This window comes from Marmota monax, unplaced genomic scaffold (genome assembly GCF_021218885.2).
Source record: "Marmota monax isolate L192 unplaced genomic scaffold, Marmota_monax_Labrador192_F-V1.1 WCK01_AAM20220418_F8-fsc00073, whole genome shotgun sequence".
Lineage (NCBI taxonomy): Eukaryota > Metazoa > Chordata > Mammalia > Rodentia > Sciuridae > Marmota > Marmota monax.
Genome location: NW_026692846.1, coordinates 3,577,010 through 3,597,907, shown reverse-complemented (window position 1 = coordinate 3,597,907; position 20,898 = coordinate 3,577,010). Strand labels below are relative to the sequence as shown.

General features: G+C 49.1%; 1 protein-coding gene across 3 annotated transcripts in view; it reads right to left on the bottom strand.

Annotated features, from left to right (window-relative positions):
* The window catches only part of Trappc9 (trafficking protein particle complex subunit 9), a 499,910-nt gene that overhangs the window by 401,886 nt on the left and 77,126 nt on the right, over positions 1-20,898 (bottom strand). For all 3 annotated transcript variants that reach the window (XM_058580865.1, XM_058580867.1, XM_058580866.1), the window contains 2 exons: positions 7,614-7,740; positions 336-481 (listed from right to left, as the gene is read on the bottom strand). In XM_058580865.1, the coding sequence (XP_058436848.1) occupies positions 336-481; positions 7,614-7,740 (273 nt within the window). The remainder of the gene's footprint in view (positions 1-335; positions 482-7,613; positions 7,741-20,898) is intronic.

Here is a 20,898-nt window from a genome sequence, read left to right as displayed (position 1 = left end):
GAGATGCACATCATGTGCTCACTGACTCTCTGTGATGACCTGGGTCTTTCTGGTTTCTAGAACTTCCACAAAATCACCTTTAATAAAATAGATTTTCAAATATTGGATCTGTGAGCACACAGATAAGCCAGCCTTAAAGTGGGCACAGACGTGACCAGGCCCACATGCATGGATGCACACACATGTGTACACAGAGAAGCCCACCCTAAAATGTACATACACATGCACACATGCACACACAGGTAAGCCAGTCTGAAATTCTGCCCTAAAATTCCAGAAATCCACTAAAAACCAAGAGCCGGGCACAGTGAGAAGGCGGGAACAAAAGATCCTACCTATCTTCTTGCTCCGTTCCTCTCCACGGTTGTGTGCAATGATTGGTGAATAGATGAAGGGGCTCTTGGTCGACACGCTCTGGCCCAGCAAGCTCTTCATCTTCTGGGGCCGAAGGCTGGTAGGAAGGCTCAGCAGCTTCACACACCTGTCGTTTCAAACACAGCACAAATGCATCATGGCCTCGGTGGCTTGGTTTCAGGACAGACCTTACACAGGACAGACCTTACCACAGGAAAGAAAACCAAGGCCCACTAGTGGAAGGGAGGGCACTCATGCCAGCAGGACAGGCAGCTGGACTCTGCTCAGGGCTGCCCCACTGTGCCTGGGCTTAAGCACAGTTCACAATGAGAAGGGCCAGGCTGCAGCCCCCACCCCTGCTCTCCAGCTGCACACCTCTGGACACGGCCTTGCCTTCTCCAAAGTGGGTTCCTGTCTATAGGATGCAGATGGGGCCAGCACCTCACACGTGGAACTAGGGTGAGGACTGGAAAGCTCTCTTCTCTCACGTCTCCCTCTCCTGACAGCCAGCCCAGAACAAGTAGGAGAGAGCCTGGTCTGCAGACTAAAAGCACCCCTGCTTTGTCCACATGAGGAACTGCTCACGCCTGCAGAAGTAAGTGTCCCACCCCAAGAGCCCAGCATCTACTGAGGTCTTACCAGTAGTGTGCACATTCACAGGCACTATCATAGGAACAATCTCAATTAAACATCACAACCATTTTTGTGGCTTCAGTACTGACTCTGTCTCCACATTACCAACTGGGAAACTGACCAAGGGAGGTGACCTCCGCTGCTCAAGACACCACGCCTGGAATTGATGAGGACGAGAGACACTGCATATAAACCTCCTTTATGAACAGTAAGGCAAGATGGTAGTTAAGATCTGGAACATTCCTAGGCCTGAGAATGAAAGGACAAGGGGTAGACATGGGGACACTGGGAGGTCTGGTGAGGACACTTACTGACTGAGGTGGCGGCATGCCCTCCCCACCCCGCCTCCCCACCTCTCTGCAGGAAGGTGAAGCCACCTGTGCAGCCCGGGCTGTGGGCTGAGCAGAAGCCACACCCGGACGCAGCATTCTGAAGCCATGCACCAGCCCCAGCGCTCTCCTGCCACGTGGCAGTCCTGGAGGCCAAGTGTTAAGACGATGGAGACCAAGGCAGCACGGCCTAGGTCACTGAGCAACCCACGAGGTCAAACGCCTAGACAACAGCGTGACTCACACCAGCCTGTGTGAGTGCACAGTTTTGTGCAGTCAGTCAGTGAGGCGTTGGAGTCAGCTTTCCTGCCTCAGCAGAGCCTGACCTCTGGCTAATAGACACCACCTTACAGGGTCCAGAGATGACCCCCTCTCTCAGCTGGAAGGCCTCAGACACCTAAAGCAACTGAGCTACACCCCCAGCTCTTCTTATTTTTTATTTTGAAACAGGGACTCATTAAGTTACCCAGGCTGGTCTCAAACTCACAATCCTCCTGCCTCAGCCCCCAGAGTTGCTGGGATGATAGGCATGTACCACCCTAATCAGCTCTTAGCCTCTTTTGAATAAATGCCTAGACTGCTTCCCCAGATGGTAAAATTAACCTAAAAAGTTTAAGTTTAAATGCACCCAAGCAATTCAAAACTCACTCTGGCTGCTTGGCTGGATCTTTATTAATTTAAATGCCTTCATTAACTCCAGAGCTCTTTTCCAGGTTGTGGGAAATCAATGTTCATCAAAAAAACAATTGATGAGTCCCCAGTCCCCCTCATTTCCATTCCTCAATTAAAGACTCATTGGTTAACTGAAAATGAAACCTAAACTCAATTCCAATTTCTTCTTTAATAATCCACAACATAAGAGAAAAAAAAAACTATGAGAGGGCAAATGAACTTTTCCATAAAAAGAAGCAATAAACATATTAAACAGTCTCCAAAAAATCCACAACAAAATACTCTGGAACACAAAAAATGTTCCTCTTGACTCTCGTGTACACACTTCCTCTCTTTGTGGAGACTCCTATAAGGAATAAACTAAGACCACTTGGGACCTTAACTGTCTGCCAGCTGCTGTAACTGGCAATAGACCTGGCAGCCTCTTGGTAGCTGAGGTCACACTTGACCACTGCTGAGCCCACAACAGTCAGCTGAGGCCAGGCCCACTTTGAGTTCTCAAGGCACATTTGATGAAATGAATTTGGGAATAGAATTAAACAGTGCTGTATTTTGGCTTATTTTCCTTATTAATCTGCATCATAATTACACAAAAACACTTTGGGGTGAGCCTAGTTCATGTTTCCAGGCCTTGGAGGGCAGGTGAGCTCTTCCTATAACTTGCTAAGATGGTTTTATTGTCAAAAACTAAGGAAGACCTCAACAGAAAAGAAAATGGCTCCAAATATCTATTGTTAAAAAAAACAAACAAACAAAGAAAAATCACAGTTTGGGACATCTCCGACAGTAAATTAGCTTGTATCTAACAATTTTAGACATTTTTAACCAATTTATTCTGTAATGCAAGCAGGAGCTATAGCCCTCAAACACTCTCCCTGCATCTATAGGAGGAACTTGCGATGCCTGTCTTGAATTTTTCAAATTAAACTGGCAAAGCCCACCTTCCTGGACACTGGACTTGGAGACACTGGTTTAATACATTCCAACCGTCCCAGACCTGTTTCTAAGGGAAGACCTCGCCCCACCCACAGCTTCCACCTGGCCTCCCTGTGGTGGAGTCAGACAACCCCACCTGCAGCCCCAGTCCTTAACAGTCCCCACGGCTTACGGAGGCCTGCTGGGCACCAGCACTGACAGGCACCCCGTCAGTGACCTGCCCTCTTCTGACGCCTCAGAGTAAGGCTCCGAACTCTGCTGCCCAACTCCTGCCAAAGGCTCACCCATGGGCAGCACATTCCTGGAGGAAGGCCTGCTGCGGCCCGTGCGCCCACTGCTCTGCATGTTCCACCATGTGGCTGAGCAAGCCAGATGCCTGAGGACCACGTCCCTCATCCTCTGGGCGAACTGCACATCCTCAGTGTGAAGGGTCCACGTCTGCTCACGAGGGACAGAGGACCTCATAACCAACCAGTTTTCCTTCTTGCTGGTAATATCGAATCACACCTTTTCCCATTTCTGGCCATCGCTTTCTGGTTTTAGATAATATGAACTTCCAAAAATAAGTAAAGCTACCTTTCAGCATTCCTGGGAGACCTCTGAACCTCATCCAGTTAATTTAATCTAAATGTACAAAGATGGAATAACTCAGAGGGAAGAGTGGAGAGACCTCTAAAGCAAGGCAAAGCTCCCCAGGCTCCCACAGGAAACCACACCCGTGGAGAGGAGAGCTCTGCGGCTCAGGAGCACCTTGAAAGCATTCAGCGCTCGCCTGTGGGAGGAAGGGAAGGAGGGACCCTCAGTCCCAGTTAGGGCAGAGGAAACGGGGCTCCGAGAAGGGCACAGGATTACTGCGCACGCAGGACCTAGACGCGGACTGTGAAATGAACGGCGCATCTCTCCTGTTACAGAAAGGGATGTGCTGATGTCAGGCACAAAGGGACGCCCGACACCACGAGGCTGCCGCACTCTCCCTGAACCTTCAGCACGCAGTGCCCCTCCCAAGTCACCACAGGGAAACAGAAAAGGACACGCAGGGTCCAGCCTGTTCACAGAAGAGCCACAGCACCCCTGTGGAGGAAAAGGACCCTGCTTTGACAAGGAAAAGAGAAGTGTGAGGCTGAGGGACCATGGGACAAGAACATCACACTCATTCCAATTCTTTCTATTTCCAAATGGCAAAGACTCAGGAGGACAGCCCAAAAATAAACCTGGAACACCCAGGAACGTGGGCATTCTCTCCGGTGAAAAATGCATCTGGGATAAAACAGACCTATCTGCAGGAACATGTGGCCAGCCCTCTGGGTCAGAAGAGCCAGGTCCAGGGAGGACGAGGGCAGCCTGTAGCCAGGCTCACGCCCAGCTCCCAGAGACTTCTGTCAGGGTTCCCCAGGGAGGCAGCTGCCACTCAGCACCATGTCTCTGTGGCTCCATGTCACCATGCGGAGGCCAAGCCTGCACTTCCTGTCCAGGGCAGCACGGTGGGGAGGGGACTTGGGTACCGCCCACTCGGCCCTCGCTGCTCTGCTCCCCTCCTCCTGGGCCCCAGTTCTTGGGCTTTACTTTAGGATACCACAGGTACTCTCCCGGCAGTCCGAGTCCCAATGAGAGGCAATGGGAAACAAGGGGACCCAGACTCCTTCATGGATGTCCCCAAAGGCTACCTCTCTCTTTTCTTGGACACTATAGGAAGAGGATGCAAGGTCTAAAACTTCTGCTGCCACTCTGATGCCTCCTGGGGCTGAAAATGAATGCCCCACACAGGGCAGGGGCTCAGCCAAGGGAGGGAACCCAAGTCCCCGGGCGGCGTGAGTACTGGCTTCTGCCTGCCTCATTCCCCTGGGCTTTTATCGGGTACATATGCCCTAAATCCGCTCTGCCTACATGGTCTAAGCCAGGTTTTCTACTGATTGCTACAAAAGAACTTGAATGGATACTTCTGCCTGATCAGTGGGCATGCTCCATGGCATGGCCGGAGCCAGAGAAGACAAAGAGCTCTTCCCAGTGCTCTTGAAAGAAAGATGGGGCACCAACAGAGACAGGTGATGAAGTTCCCTGAGTGCTGGCCAGAAGACACAGCAGGTACTGGGGAAGAGACGCCTGCTGGCTCAGCAAGTGCTATCCTGTCCCCCCTCCTCGGCCACCTGTGCTGCACAGTGAGAAGACCCGCATGCAGACTTTGTCACCTTCTAGAGACATACTGCTACTCAGTGAGACTGGGGCAGGAACCCCACTAACAAAAGAGAGATATCCCTGAACCTGCCGCCCCCCCTTCCTCCTGCCCTGGACGCACATGTGCTATCTGGAGCAGCTGAAGTCATCTGGTAATCAGGAGGTGAAGGCAGAGTCATGGAGAGGCCACTTGTTCCCAGGTTCCTTCCTCATAAATAAGAAAAATAACCTCCTCTTGGACTCCGAGCCATGACTGCGTTTAAAACTCTTCTCAGCTGAAGCAACACCTAACTTATACAGAAGGCACAGTCATTGCTACCTGAGCACCATCAGAAAAACCTCACAGAAGACGTAATGCTTGAGCTTAATCTCAAAAGACAAAGCACCACCAGGCAGAGTGAGAGAAGAAGCCATGCTGCGGGCCCATCACACACCTGACCTTTTCTACGGATCTCTACAAGGGAGCAGGGAATGGTCGGACCAAGTGAACAAGGGGCTCACGATCAAGGCCAGAGGCAGGGTGACCCCAGAGGCCCCCAAAGGCACTGAAACCAGGAGAAGGCAATGCGCAGGCTGCGGCTGCGGCTTTCCTGACTTCCCAGCGCTCCCTCCCACAACAGGGCAGCCGTGCTCCCTGGGCAGAAGGTCTGTGCCCTGCACTGCTGCACCACGGCTCAAACACTGGCTCTCCCTGGTCCTTCATGGGTCCTGGCACAGATGACGCTACATGAACCTGTCACTAGGACAACCAAACTGACTTACCCAGCTAAAGGTCTCTGAAAATCGTAAAGACAGGCTTACACTGACAGTGGGTAGCATACTGAGAAAGCAGTCTATGGCCACTTCAGGTGGCAAAATGGCACAAGAAGGCCGGCAGACCCAGCTGCTGGCAGGAGAGCTCTCCACCAGGGCTGGAAGACCCTGGTAGCCAAGGAAGGGGACTAGAGCAGACTCACCCACTGGCATTTGCCTAAATATAACTACTACTCTTCTGCCTGGTTTTTAAACAGCTCAAGGAGGAAATGTTAACATGACAGTATTTTTAGACAAGGTAGTGTTTGAAATGTGGGTATAGCAGTGTCCCAGAAGAAACAAAGGTCCACTGGGTCTTTGTGTGCACATATAACATGCTCCACGCTGCATGAACATCACTCAAATGGAACAAAGCCTAGCGGCCCTGCAAGAGACCTTCAGGCCCACTCTACAGATGAGGGAGATGAGGCTGCTGGGGAACATACCCCAACTGTGCGGCTGCCTTGGTGCCCAGCCCTGTGTCCTCTGGGCCTCTACAGGACAAGCTCCTCTCTTGCCTGGTTCCAAACCCTACCAGGACCAATCTTCCCCAGTTTCACTGACAAAGAGGCCTGGGTGCTAGGACACTGAGATCAGCATCAGAAGCCCAGAATGTTCTAGGAAGTTCAGAATGTCCTATTATGCAAGGCTTTATGAATTGAAAAAAGATCTAAGTCATAATGCAGATAAAAAATTATTAAGAAAGGCTTTTCTAGCCTTTTATTTTTTAAAAATGAATCATGACCTTAATCCCAAATCAAACACATACCACTTTAAGTCTTGCTCATAGGAAAGCCCAAAAGGGACCCTCTCCTTTCCTGTCCACATCAAGGAGGAGGAAGCAGCATGGTCACAGAGTGGGGCTCCCTGCCTGGGGCTGCACACGTGGCACTATGAGGCCCTCTGACATGGAGATGGCATCCAGAGTACAGTGTCACCACAGCCCAGCCTGACTGATTTTAGTTGTCAATGGGGGAGGAGGGGGATATTCAAACTGAAACCCAGAGAGACCAGGGGCTTTGGTCACCAGGCAGGAGGCCTGTGAGTCAGCTCAGCCCCCCCGCCCCACTGCAGGGCAAAGCCAAGGGGACGCAGGGAAGAGCAGCAAGCAGCACTTCCAAGGGGCTCAGTGCCTTCCTCCTGAGGAGCCCTGTGCCATGGCACTTCCACTCCTCTGTTTCCAAAATCCCACAGCCCACAGAGAGACAATGGCACCGGAAGTGGACCCCAGAAAGGGGACCCCAGGACAGCACACAGTGACAGTGAGCAGTGGTGGACTTCAAATCACAGCAGCAGCAGGACAGGGCCCCAAAACCTGGAGAATAGAGCCTAAAGTTGGCAAAGGCACCAGGGCAGGAGAAGGCCACCCACTGTTGTCAGCAGGACGCAGGCCAAGAACAGAGATGCCGGGAAGCAGGAGAGGCACACAACAGGCCGGTTTCCATCACAGTCCAGTGGTCACAGTGCAGCCAGGGACACAGGAGACCTGTGTGCAGGCAGCTCAGCCATCTGACAGGCAGGGGGCCATAGCAATCACATGATGCCACTGGATTTTCTCATGTAAGACACCCACTCTCCCAAGACTGCCAGCACCAATCACCAGGTGATAAACTAGATCTGCAGCCAGCAAACACGGAGATCCCCTCACGATCTCCACGCACAACCAGACCAGGGAAGGATTGGGCACAAGGCACGCCCTGCTGCCTGGGCCCAGGGCCGGCTCACCTGACGATGGGCAGCTTGGTGAAGGGCACCGGGGGCAAGGTGAGGCCATCGGGGAGAGTGATGGGCTCCATGGTGCCAGGGCACTTGGATGTGTAGCTCTCCAGGCTTTGAGTCACGTCTTTTTTCTCTGAAGATGAAATATAAACAAGATAAAGGTTCATTAGACAAAAGCAAAACTGGGGGCTTTCATTTCTTTTATTTGTTGCAATACACACCAGTCCAAGGAGTCCAATCTTCCAGCAGAAATAAGGAATGGTGACCACCAGAGACGAGCACTAAGCAGATCCTTCATCTGACCTACATACATCATCCTGGGCAGCTGCTCCCTGCAGGACTCATGCTGCTGTCCAGGAGAACAAGTCCTTACCAAACTCCAGGAAAGTCAGGCAGGCCCGCAGAGTCAGCACATCTCAGCAATTATCAGGTAACAAGGACAATGCCAGGACCCATCCCCAGAGAGTCCACAGTCTATTTAGAAGACAGACTCTTAGGCAAATAATCACAGATTGACATTTTTATGCCAACAGAGCAATTGTAGTTAAGACTGTTCTTCTGCCTCAGCCCATACTTTTCTCTAGGAGAGAAGAAGAGCAAGTATGAACAGTGACAACAATATCTGCTCACTGTCCAGGCATACTCTGGACACATGCTCAGACTCTGCAACATCTCCAGCACTGTGAGGCTGAGAGCCCTCCACATGATGACTTGGGACAGCAGCCAAGCAAAGGGTATAGCTTGTCTGAGATCATGAACTTGGCCCTAAGTCTGTGCTCTTCTCACTGCAATATCATAAAGAATTAAGAAAAGGTCAAGTATAGTGGTGCATGCCTATAGACCCAGTGACTCAGGAGGCTGAGGCAGGAGGATCACAAGTTGGAGGCCAGCTGGGCAACTTAGCAAGACCCTGTCTCAAAATAGTAAATAAAATGGGCTGGGGGTGTGAGTTAGTGGTAGAGCACCTCTGAGTTCAATCCCTGGTACAACAAAAACAATAAAAATTAAGAAAATAAAGACTGGACGATGGGTTTGGATATGGGGGTTCATGCCTGCTGCCATTGTGGAAGAGAAGGACGGGGACTAGAAGAGAATGGAGGCAGAGGGCACCATCGGAACAGTGACGTGGGGCCCAGGTTTGAGTGAGTGACAGCCTTCCCTGCCCTGTCCACTGGAGGGGAAGCACTGAGCCTTTCTGAGACTCGGTCCCCTGCAGAAAGAGCAGTGCCCTTAGAAGGAAGCACCCAGGGCCAACTGAGAGACTGCACCCAGGAACAGTGAGCTGCAGACAAGAGCACTGGATCAGCTGAAATGGTGACCGCTGTTGTCTGCGTCACTAGCATCCGGCTGCATGTAGGGACAGGCTAGCCAGCAGGCAAAGAGGCAGAAGGCTATGCGGTAAGCCCAAGGGCTCCACCAGGGCTGGGAGCCACAGTGAGGGTTAAGGTGGGAACTCCCAGACCTCAGCACAGACGGACAGGAAAGCCTCTCTGATTTTCTGTCCAGGTGGTTTTCTCCAGGAAGCAGGAGGCAGGAAAGGAAGCAGAATTACTTTTGAATACAACGCAGTAGTGCTCATCCACACATGAAAGAAATTCTTCAAATAATCAAATCATTTTCGATTTATAGATGATAGATGGCCCCAAAGGCTCCCGCTGATACTTTGCAAATCATCTAATGTGCCTAATGGTGGGCAGAGCATTTGTGGTTCCGGTATCTTTATCAGGCTGCATTATCCAGCTCCACGCACGTGCTGAGGGACGCTGCCAAAATGCAGAAGGAAGTAAATGGACAGAGGAAGCCCAGTGCTACCCAGGAAGTCAGCCCTGCACAGGGCCTGAGAAGGGACAGGGACCTGGCTAGAGGGGAGCAGGCAGCAAGGGTGAGGCTCAGCATGCGGCCTAGCTAGCAGGGAACTTGGTGCTTCTGCTCACTTGTGTCTTCCTCCAACGGAGGCCCCTGGATGGGCTCAAGAGTCTAACCTTCCCCATGGGTGCAGCAGGGCACACGGCTCCAGCAGCCTGGTGATGCCCTGCCAAGCACATTTTGTTTCACCCACTGCTGTGCTCAGAGTGCATCGTCCAAATTCACATATTAGGAACCGCATCCCCGTGGAACAGTGTCTGGGTGGGGTCTCGAGGAAGCATTTAAGTCCTGTGGACTTCACCCTTGGAAACAGACCCGTGCCATTTGAAAGGGTTCGCTGGGGAGGAGTTTGACCCTTCTGTCTTCTACCACCTGAGAACAGAGTATTCGAGGAACCAGCAGATGCCAGTGCCTTGATCTTGAACTTCCAGACTCCAGAACTGTGAGAAAAACATGCTTTATAAAATACTCGGTCTACAGTGTTCGTTACAGCAACATGACCAAATACTAGCCATCTGCTGGGGTAGAGAAGGGAGAAGCCCCTGCCTCGAGAACAGAGGAGGTCAGGGTCAGGGCCAACTCTCACAACAATCTTCAGTGAAGTGTCCACTCTTCCTGGCTGTCACTGCTCTTCCATTCAGAGGCCGATCCAATCCCCAGAAGCCAGGACTGCCTTTCAAGGCCTCCTCAGGACAGAGGGGTGCTTCTTGGCTTCCTTTTCCATACGACTCTGGGTCTCTGTGGTCATTTCTGTGAGGTTTCCAGATTGAGGTGCTGGTGTGTGACCACCAGCATGGCCTGTTCACCTTCAAGTCCCACTGGCCTTTCTCCTGTTGCAAGCATCAGCTAAATGTCGTTGCCCAGATCAACTTCTTCACTGGGGAAACCCGAAGGTGGCTCTCCATTTTTCTCATTTCTCTGTACTTATTACTCAGGATTTGTCTTGAAAAAAGAAGGTTCCTTCATCAACCATTTGTTTATCCTAAAACACAGACGATACCAGCAGGAGGCCAGCAAGTGGTGGAGGCCTTGCCGTGGTTCCGGGTGGAGAACAGTGCCTGTGCAGCCAGGGATGGCCAGTGAGTTGTGCCTTGCTCAGTCCCACCACCAATAGTTAGTTGCTGGCACATTTGTTTTTTATATAAATATATATATATTTTTAGTTGTCAATGGACCGCTGTACTTTTTTTATAGTTGTAATTGTTGTGTAATTGTGCTGTATAGTTGTAATTTATTGTTGTAATTTCTTATTTACTTGTAGTTGTAATTGGACACAATACCTTTATTTATTTATTTATTTTTATGTGGTCTTGAGGATTAAACCCAGGGCCTCGCACGCACTAGGTGAGCACTCTACTCCTGAGCCCAGTCCTAGCGCCACAGTTTTATTGGTCGTTGTAGTTGCATATGCACGGGGCCTGTGGCTATATATGTGTGCAGTACATACTGTAACAATGTAGATTTGGCTATTAGCACCCCCAGCACCTCCCCAGCCTCCTGCCTTCAGTCCCTCGAGCACTTCCCTCCACTGATCTCCCTCTGGTTTTCCTGAGACCCCCCACTTTCCCACCTTTCCTTTCCATTTGCCTCTTTAGCTTCCACTTACTTGTAAGAGAAAACACAGCCTTTGAGCTCCTGAGTTTGCCTCATTTCACTTAACATAACTGTCTGAATAAAACTCCATTGTGTAATATGTGTACCACATTTTCTCTACCCATTCATCCATTAATGGACACGTGGGCTGGTTCCACACGCTGGCTCTTGGGTGATTGTGCTGTTACAAACATGGGCTTGCGTGTACCACTGTAGTAAGATGACTTCAGTTCTTCAGGGTAGATACCGAGGAGTGGGAGCTGGGTCGTTCCACTCCTAGTCTTTTGAGCAGCCTCCATACTGATTTCCACAGTGGTTGTACTAATTTACAGTCCCACCAACAGTGTAAAAGTGTTCCTTTTCCTCCACATCCTCTCCAGCCATTCTGACTGGTGTGTGAGATAAAATCTCAGTGTAATTGTGATTGGCATTTCCCTGATTGCTAATGATGTTGAACATTTTTTCATATATTTGTTGGCCAATTGTGTTTATTCTTCTAAGAAACATCTGTTTAATTTATTTTCCCATTTATTAATTGTGTCACATTCTTTTTGATGTTCTAAGTGTCCCTCTTTGGCCAGTGGGAGTCTGTTCAGGTTGGCTCCCAGGTCCTATGGTTAAGGCCCCAGTGCTCTCTGACATCTCTCCTTCATTCCAGCCACAGACCCAGGATCCAACCACTTGTCCAAGAAGCCCTGATTCCCTCCCATGGAAAGCAGTGTTCAGAGAAGAGAACCCAGAAGCCAGGTGCAAGTTACTGGATTCCCACTGTGTCTCTAGGCCTTCAAGTGCTGACAGGAGAAGTGATTTTTACTTTAAATTTTTTTAAATTTTGAGGACTAACCATGAAGCATTTTGTACTGCCAGCACCTTCAAGGGAAGAGTGTCTTGTCATTACTCATATTCTCTGGGCCAAATACTCACTTCTGTGTGCCAAATACTATACAAAGTTATTCTGCAAGGTATCCTGGTATAAAAGAGGACCTCAATATTTTCTGATTCAAAATTGATACATAATACCTTCCCACAAAATTCCTGCCAGGGGAGGGGAAAGGCATTATTATTACCTTGAAAGATAATAAAAATTAACTAAGGGGAACTCTTTGAAATTTGATTATAGAATGGCATTGAACACTACCAAAAAATTTGTAATTTTAAACATAATATTAACATCGTGATTCTATAAGAAAATGTTCATTTTTCAGAAATGCATACTAAAGTAAGAAGATATGAAATAACATTCTTTAAAATAATCCAGCAAGTTAAAAAAAAAAAAAGTGAAGTAAATATATGCAATGCTCAAGGACCACTGAACCTGGGTAGCTGGTACATAGGAAATTGTTTCATTATTCTTTACACCATTTTATTTCACACTGCTTCCTAGAAATATTGTTTTAGGGGCCTGAGGAAATGAGATGATCTTCTCAAGGGCACAAAGAGGAAGAGAGTTGAGGGGGTCTTCCTTCCCAACAAATGAAGCCTGACCACGGGTACCACTGTCACCACTGCACCAGTAAAAGAGCACCAAGTCCTGGGGCTGCTAACATCTGTCCACACTCTCAGCTGGAGTGAAACTTTGATAAACCTTAACATTCTCAAAGCACAGGATTTAGTCAGTGGGAGGCAATGGTTCCTTAATTTATTTCACTAAAAATCAATAAACCTCATTTCATTTTGATCAGAGTGTCCAACAATGATTTCATTCAAATTAGAGCACCTAATGCCTCTGAGAGCTATTTATTTCCATGCCAGAAATTAAAGAATTCACACAGACAAAAGACCATTTTTAATGAAAAATAGTTGTCACCTAATACATACTGTTCTTTGTGGAAGCAGAAAATATGGTCAGCTAACTTCTGACCGTAAACAATATGCAAGCCATTTGGCATTTCAAGAGTTGACACTGTCGTGAAAACCAGTGCACCATGATTTCACAGTTTATTCTTGTTTCTTCTAAGTAATAATCTGAGACAACCATGTTTGTGTTAAGTCAGTCACAGTGTCCCCAACAGGTAGAGAATAGAAAAAGGAGAAAGAAGTACATCTTTTTTCTAAACCTGAGAGAAAATAAAAACTAAGGACAAAGAAAAGATAAGTATACAGAGGAAAAAGTCCAGATATGTCTTGATGCAATCTGAAGTTGTATTTTCAAAATCAATTCTGGCACTTTCACTTACAGAAATGGAAACCATAGTTAAAATCTGAATTGCTTTTATAAGAGCACTATTGCCAGGCACAGTTGCACATGCCTGTAATCCCAGCAGCTCAGGAAGCTGAGGCAGGAGGATACTGAGTTCAAAGCCAGCCTCGGCAACTTAGCAAGGCCCTAAGCAACTCAACAAGATCCTTTCTCTAAATAAAATTCCAAAACGGGCTGGGGATGTGACTCAGTGGTTACATGCCCCTGAGTTCAATCCTTGGGGGGGGGGGGGGGGGGAAGAACTATACTGATCTTCCAATATCATGGTGTTGGTGGGTGTGTGAGAAGAGGGAACCCTGATGTTCCACAGAAGGGAATGCTGGGAAAGCATTATGGAAAACAGGATGGGGGTCCCAGAGAAATGAGAAATATATCATCCCTCCGCCAGGCACACACCCCAGGAGGGAAGCTCACCCCCTTATAAGGACACCTGCGTCCATGTTCCCTGCACTGTTTACAGTTCTCTGCATGTCAGCTGGCAGGACACATGGGAAGGAGAGCGTGGCAGGTGTGAGGGGTTCATGTGGCGTACAACATGAGGGCACACTGCCAGGACTGCGTTGTGTCAGGGACTTCTCCCAAATAAGCACACTTCAGCTGCTCTTGTCACGAGGAAGTCAACGTGTGAGTGACAGATATGTAAATCTGCTTCACCATAGTGACTATTTCACCATCTATACATATCCACAGAATCACATGTGAGCCTCAAATACACACAATAAATTTTTTAAAAAAATAAACAAATGAAGGAATAGAAAGATTCACAATTTTTCTGAAGTTAGAGGTTTTAATGCCTTCATTAAAATAATTAAAAGAATGAGTAGAAAACAATCAATAAAGACGTAGAAGATTCGACAAACATTCGAACCTCTCCCCCTAACTGACATTTATGCAACACTATACCATCACCTGCAGAATTTAAATCCTCCTCAAGCACTCATGAGAAACTCACCAGGACAGACAGAGTACATGTTCCACCAGAAAATGAATCTCAATGCCTGTACGAGACTACGTCCCCCAACGATGACGACACTAAAACAGAAATCAACCCCAGCAGCGGATCGACAAGCCCTCTCAACACCTAGAAGTTAAGCAACACACGTGTCCAAATTAAAACAAAGTGGAACTGCTACAGCAGATCCCAATGGTCATGGAAAGACGCTTGTGGAGATCCGTGACCTGCCCCTGAAGCAGGGCTTGAGGAAATTCACAGCTTCAGTGTTTCTGTTAGGAAAAAGGCCAAAAGCAACTGCTTGTCTCCATTGTAAACACTAGAAAAAAAACACAAAATATACCCAAAGTAAATAAAAAGGAAATAAAAATAAAACAGAAAACAATAAAGAAAATCAACACCCAAAGTTGGTTCTTTGAAAACGATTCATAAAACTGAGACACACCAGGAGAGAAACACAAACATGCCAGTCAGGGACAGAGGACAGAGGAACAAGGGAAACCACACAAAAAAAGGACTGTGGCCCTGAGTCTGTCAATCCCCCAGGAAAGCCCCTCTGCCAGATGGCATGGTCAGGCTACCCCGGGAGAGGAGAACCCTGATGCCTCCACAGACTCTTCCAGAAAAGAGAGGAGGGACGACCTCCCCACTCATGGTCCTGAGCCCACAGCCAGACAGAGACCCTGCACACACAGTCTCACAGAACCGGAGTCAAACATCAGCACTCAGGACCCACAAGGAGGAGCCCCAGGAGGCAGCCCAAGCCTGTAGCCGCCCCCAGAGCACTGCACAGTCAGCGCAAGCTCAGCCTCACAAAACCACACAGCCCAACGCAGAACCATCAGGAAAGCTGGAGATGGGGAAATTCGTGGGAAAGCAAATGCACAGGCTCAGAGCTAAGAAGGCATTCACACAGCCACTGGCTGAGACACCCGTCTCTGCACAGGTGGCAAGGTCCTAGTGACCCAGAGGTGCCAGGCATGAGCCGGGGACCACATCCACATCAAGAAGCACTCCTAAGCTCCCATGCTGCGGAACTGAGAAAGAGACGAAATGAGGTCAGCAGAACAGCAGCGGAGCAGGAAGGGGAGCCCAGGTCAGGCAGAGGTGCAGAGGTCAGGAGAGCTGATCCAAGACTCTGGTTTAGACAGGCCGCCTCGGAAGCAAGCCCAGAGGATGAAGACCCACCAGACACGGATCACAAGGGAGCCTCCTAAGCACCAGGAAAAGCAGCAGAGGTGGTGGTCCCCAAAGGAAACGCACACCCCGGGACAGCACCCTGGGAAACACATAGGCAGACAGAGAAGAGAGCACCAGTGGAAACCTCTGAAAAGAATCCTGGAGGTCTGGGATGGGACTCAGGCGGAGGACAAGCTTTTCTGGAAAGGGAGATAGGTGTGAACATGACAGAACCGTCAGTCAAGACACCTGGGAGCCCAATAGTCTTTGGTGGTCCTCTGAAGAAACTTGAGCAGCAAGTTGAGAACTGGGCAGGGGGCAGGAAAGTGGCAGTCAGTCCCCTAGGTGGTGAGAGACATTTTAAGCACACACAGCAGGGGCCATGCCTGCACAGTCTGACTTGGCGGTTTACCCACTAGCCCCACTGCAGGCACAAGAAGAGGGGAATTTTTAAAAACCCTCTCCAAGGTCACATTATGATGGGACAAGGCTGGGTTTTTCCAGACTTTTCAAATCTAATATTCTTCCCATCACACAGAGCGTCACTGGCCCACTTTACAGAGGGGCAACTTGAGGCTTATACCTGAAGTAACAAATGGCTAAATTATTTCCAAAATCAGAGCTCTGAGCTCAAATTTCTTGCTTTTCTCATTTGTCACACTGCCAACCCAGACTGCCCGATGTATAAGGAAAACACAGATATCCCAAAATAGTCAATCAGGCACGTGCAGTACCCTAACGTCTCACACGGGAAAAGCATCCAGGTGGCCCAACAGTCACCTTCAAAGGATGGAAAAGTCACCTGCCACCACTAGTGACATGACAGACAAGGAGACATCTAAGACCTGCCAAAAAACAAGAAAACAAGCCTCTTCCTTGTCCACTGATGGGCAAACTGCAGTGAGCCACACGAATCACCCCGGGATACCCTCCACATGTGCTCATGCACTTCACAGAGTGATGAGCCATCACTCAAGTGTACCACGAGGTATGGAATTTCCCTGTGTTCCTTCTAAGTTTTTAAATTCTTTCTCCCAAAATGAAAAACAATTATGTTAAGCCATCAACTTACCCCATAATTACCCATTTAAAGCACTACGTAAAAAAATTTCAAACATCTCTAAAGGTCTTAGTATAATATCTAAAAGAGGAAATCACCTTCAGAATAAAGACTTAACCAGATAGCTGGGCCATAAGGTGGTTCCACCTCTAGTCTCTGGAGGAACCTCCACGCTGGTCTCCACAGTGGGTGTATCAACAGCACAGGAGCACCTCTTCTTCCCACTCTGTGGACTTTTGCAAAGAACTAAAATCAGCTTACTACGGTGACATAAGCATACCAATGCTCAAAGCAGAACAACTCACAATACTCAAGTTGTGGAACAGCCCAGGTGCCCATCCACAGAGGAATGAGTGATGACAATGTGGTATGTAGCCCCAACAGAGCTCCACTCAGCCCTAAGAAAGAGGTAAATCCCATCACCTGCTGGTAAAGGAATGGGACTAGAGGACTTCCTCCTGAGTGAGATGAGCCAGACTCAGAAAGTCAAGAGGGCACTCTCACAGTGGGAGCTGGAGGGGAGAACAAGAGGTGAGGGTGTGCTCACAGTGGGAGCTGGAGGGGAGAACAAGATGGTGGTTTAGGGAAACTGTGATCATCAAGAATAGCATTTATAAAAAGTCTTCTGTAAGACAGAAAATGTCTATTATGCCTTGGAAATGCAAGGTGCATAATTACAATAATCAAGAAAGTTCAATTTTTTTAAAAAATTAATTCAGTTTGAAAAAATAATACAAAAGAAATACACTAAGATGTTAGTGCCTATGTGGGATTATGCCTAATCTTTCTCATCTGCTGATGCTTCCCAAGATTTCTATATGAAACATGCCTTATTTGTATAATAAAATTATTTTAAAAACATAAAACTGAATTTTCAAAAAGTTTTATAAAGAAAAATCAGGGTTTGGATCCCTTGACAGATGAACAGTTTGTAAACATCTCCCCCATTCCACAGGGGGCCTCTTCACTGATTTCCCTTGCTGTACAGAAGGGTTCTAGTTTGATACCGTCTCATGTGTCGTTTCTATCATTGCCTGTGCTTTTATAATCTTATCCAAACACTCCTCACCCAGACCAATGTCTTCTGTGTCTTCCAGTGGCTTTAGGGTGTGGGGCTTCACATGGAAGTGCATGACCCACTGCATCGACCCTGCGTGGCCAGGGCTGGAGGTCTGGCCTCACCCTGCTACATGTGGACACCCAGGTTTCCGAGCACCATTTATTGAAGAGAGTGTGTGGCCCAGATGTGTGTTATTGGTGCCTTTGTGGAAAATCATTGACTGCGTGAGGGTTGTGCATAAGCGCTCTGTGTGCGAAGAACATAGTATTACAATGCGCTGATGGAGTGAGGAACCTCCAAGCTCTCCCCGTGTTCCCAGAGGAGAGGGTTAATGGCAGGCAGTTCACAGCCACCCCTGGCATCACACAGGTGTCCCTGGCAGGCTCAGGAGCAGCTGCTACGTTAGCAGCTGATGTCCTGTGTGGGTACGCCGTGTACCAGGCACCATGCCAAGCACTTGGCACATGTGCTCTCATTAAATCACCCCAAAACCTACCAGTGTGCCACTGCTGTGCCCATCCTGCAGGCCAAAACGCTGAAGCGTGGAGAAACCTGCTCCTGGTTCGGGGCTTGTCACCTCCCCACTACTCTCCCTCGTAATGGGCTCAGCCAAACAGTCTCCTACTTCATTCAACAGTCACTTAGAAAATTAATGTTGCCCATCCATTCACCTTTTAGCAGGAAGAGACCCTCATCAAGCCACTCACCAGCAGGTGAAGAGGGCGAGGACAAGGACTGCAACCCTACAACAGGAACAGCATGGAGACTGCGTGATGAGCTGCAAGAAGAAAATGCCCCCCACAGAACACGTCCATTCTGCAGATGGAGACGGTATGAAATCAGGCTGTCAGAGAGGCTGCATCCATTTGTAAACAGCTTTGAGATGGACCTGAGACTACTGGACAGACAAGGGGGAGTCACTCAGGATCTTGAGGAACAGAATATGATTAAGTTTCTGTGCTAAAATGGTTATTCTGGCTTCAGATTGCAAGAAGCAAAGCCAGGGAACATCAAGGCCTTCAGATGCTAAGAGACTACTGCAATGCCCGGAGCCACAGAGGCCAACAGTACGAACCCCAGGCCATCACCAGGACAGGTAGAAGAGAAATCCCATGTGAGAGAAACGTGAGCCTCGGGGTGGACATCCCAACCAGCCAACAGACACAAGGTAAGCATGGCGATTTGAGGGTGACTCTAAAGGTTTTGAGCTTCCAAACCAGGAAAATGGTGTCACCCTTAACTCAAACAGGAAAGATGGGAAGAAAAGATGATGAAGTCAACTGAGGACACAGTGTTGTCCTGTGAGAAGACAAGCCCAGTCTTCATCTGGAAACTGAAGCAATGAAAGTCCTAACTATGTAAAATCATAAACAAATTTGTTAAAATATTTTTTTTATAGACCAAGCTTCACTCTTAAATTTCCACCTTAAACCTTCAAGGAATTTTTTTAAGTCAAGCCTTCATTTACCTTCTTTGTGATTTCTGGTTTATAGTAACCTTTTTTATGACAAATTGCTATCTTTGATGATATATGACTGACTTCATGATTTTTCTGAAATGAAAACTCCTCTTCCAGCTTCTTGGTTTTCTTCCCCGAGGTGAAGTGTAAGAGAAACACTTCGTCACACTCTGAAGTCCTGGGTGCTCAGCATTCAAGGAGCAAGCCTCCCTGATTCTATGATGTGACCATCACAGGTGCAGTGCTGTGCGGCTCTGTTCAACAGATCCCTCCACCATTTCCAGAGGCAGCTGCAGGGGAAGCAGCCTCTGGCTCCGGCCTCCTCTGCAGCTAGTGAGAGAGCTGGTGTGGAGCTAGGAGACGGGAAAGGCAAGGCCGAACCGAGAACCTCTGGGAACCCTGAGGAAACACACCACTTCTTTCATGTCCTGCCCTCTCAGGCCCAGAAACACAGAGAAATGAGAGACCGAGGTCCACCTCATCAAGATGGAGACCCACATGGCACAGCCTCACTCAGCCAAGTCCCCGTCCACTGTGACACTGATGAATGGAAAACTTTTAATGCATTTCTTTGGGCTGAGTAGCAAAGTAACAAGCTGGCGGCGAAAAGAAGGAGTAGCCGAATAAATTAAACCTGACATTTTCTATCTCATCCAATTTTTGTCTTTCAAACAAATAACAACCACATCTAAGTTGAGATAAAACCTCCTCAGTACAGGGACAAACTCGGGGTGTGGCATCTGATGCCCACGGACACAGCCATGGTGATTCTCATCCCTAGGCAACGAGACCCCGTGTTCGCTGGGCCTGCCAGAGATGATGAGGGCCAGGAAGAGCCCAGGCTCCAGGGCAGGGCGGCAGAGTGCCATGCCCTTCCTCAGGGCAGTACCAAGGGGGCCAGGGCACCTAGCTTAGCTCCTCCTGTAACACAGTCCCCGCGGTCGCTGGCTTGGCTGGCAACAGTGAGGCCTGAAGTCATGGCACACAGAAAGGCATCAGCACTGGGGCAGCACTTGGGAGGTGCTCAACAGCACCCATCACACATGCCCACGGACCCAGAGACCTGGCGAGGTAGAGCCTGGCCTTTCTTCTCTGCCCCTCAGAGTGGGGACATGTGAGGAAAGATGTGACGTGAAGAGCAGCCTGAAGACGACACTGGCTGGGAAGCGGGAGACCAGTCAACTGGAGCATGCTGTCACTGTGACGAGCGAGCAACAGGCTCAGAAGATCAAGACTGGCCCTGGACAGCAGGACCACTCAGGACCCCACCGCCCACACCCTCACGCACCTCCCCCACACACGGACACAGGTGTGGGCACCTGCCTGTCAGAATGGGCCACTTGGGGTCAGGCTCGGCTGCGTGAGAGGGCGCTGGGCGTTCACCCTGGGGGAGCCTGAGCCTGCTGTGAGCGTCCCACTCAGAATCCCAGCATCCAACAGAGGGGTGGGTGAGAGATGGTGAGAGATACAGAGGCAACCATGACTGCGCTCCGGCAGCGTGGCCTGGAGGCGGCGTCCTGCCCAATCACACCACAGATGACAGGGCTGCTCTCTGAGCGGATGAGGCCCTGCTCCCTCTGAGGCCACCTTGGTGTCCCCATTGTCCCTGCAACCTTACTGCCTCCGGAAGCTTGGTGCCCCACCACATGAACAACCAACTCCTGTGACCTGCGGTGGCACTCTAATGAAGCCAACATCCTCTGTATCCCTGACCTTCTATGTCCTTGCAGCCACAACAGACAACACCCTTCCCACGCTACGCGGCCACCTTACCACGGCTGGGCTGTCTGTACAGAGTCTTCCAATTCAACAGAGTCCCTGGATGTCTGCAGCTCCCCACTTCCACTGAGATGCTCCCCCAAAATGCATCAAATGTGGCTAGAATGTTAAAGAGCCCTTGGATGGCTGGGGACACAAGTCAA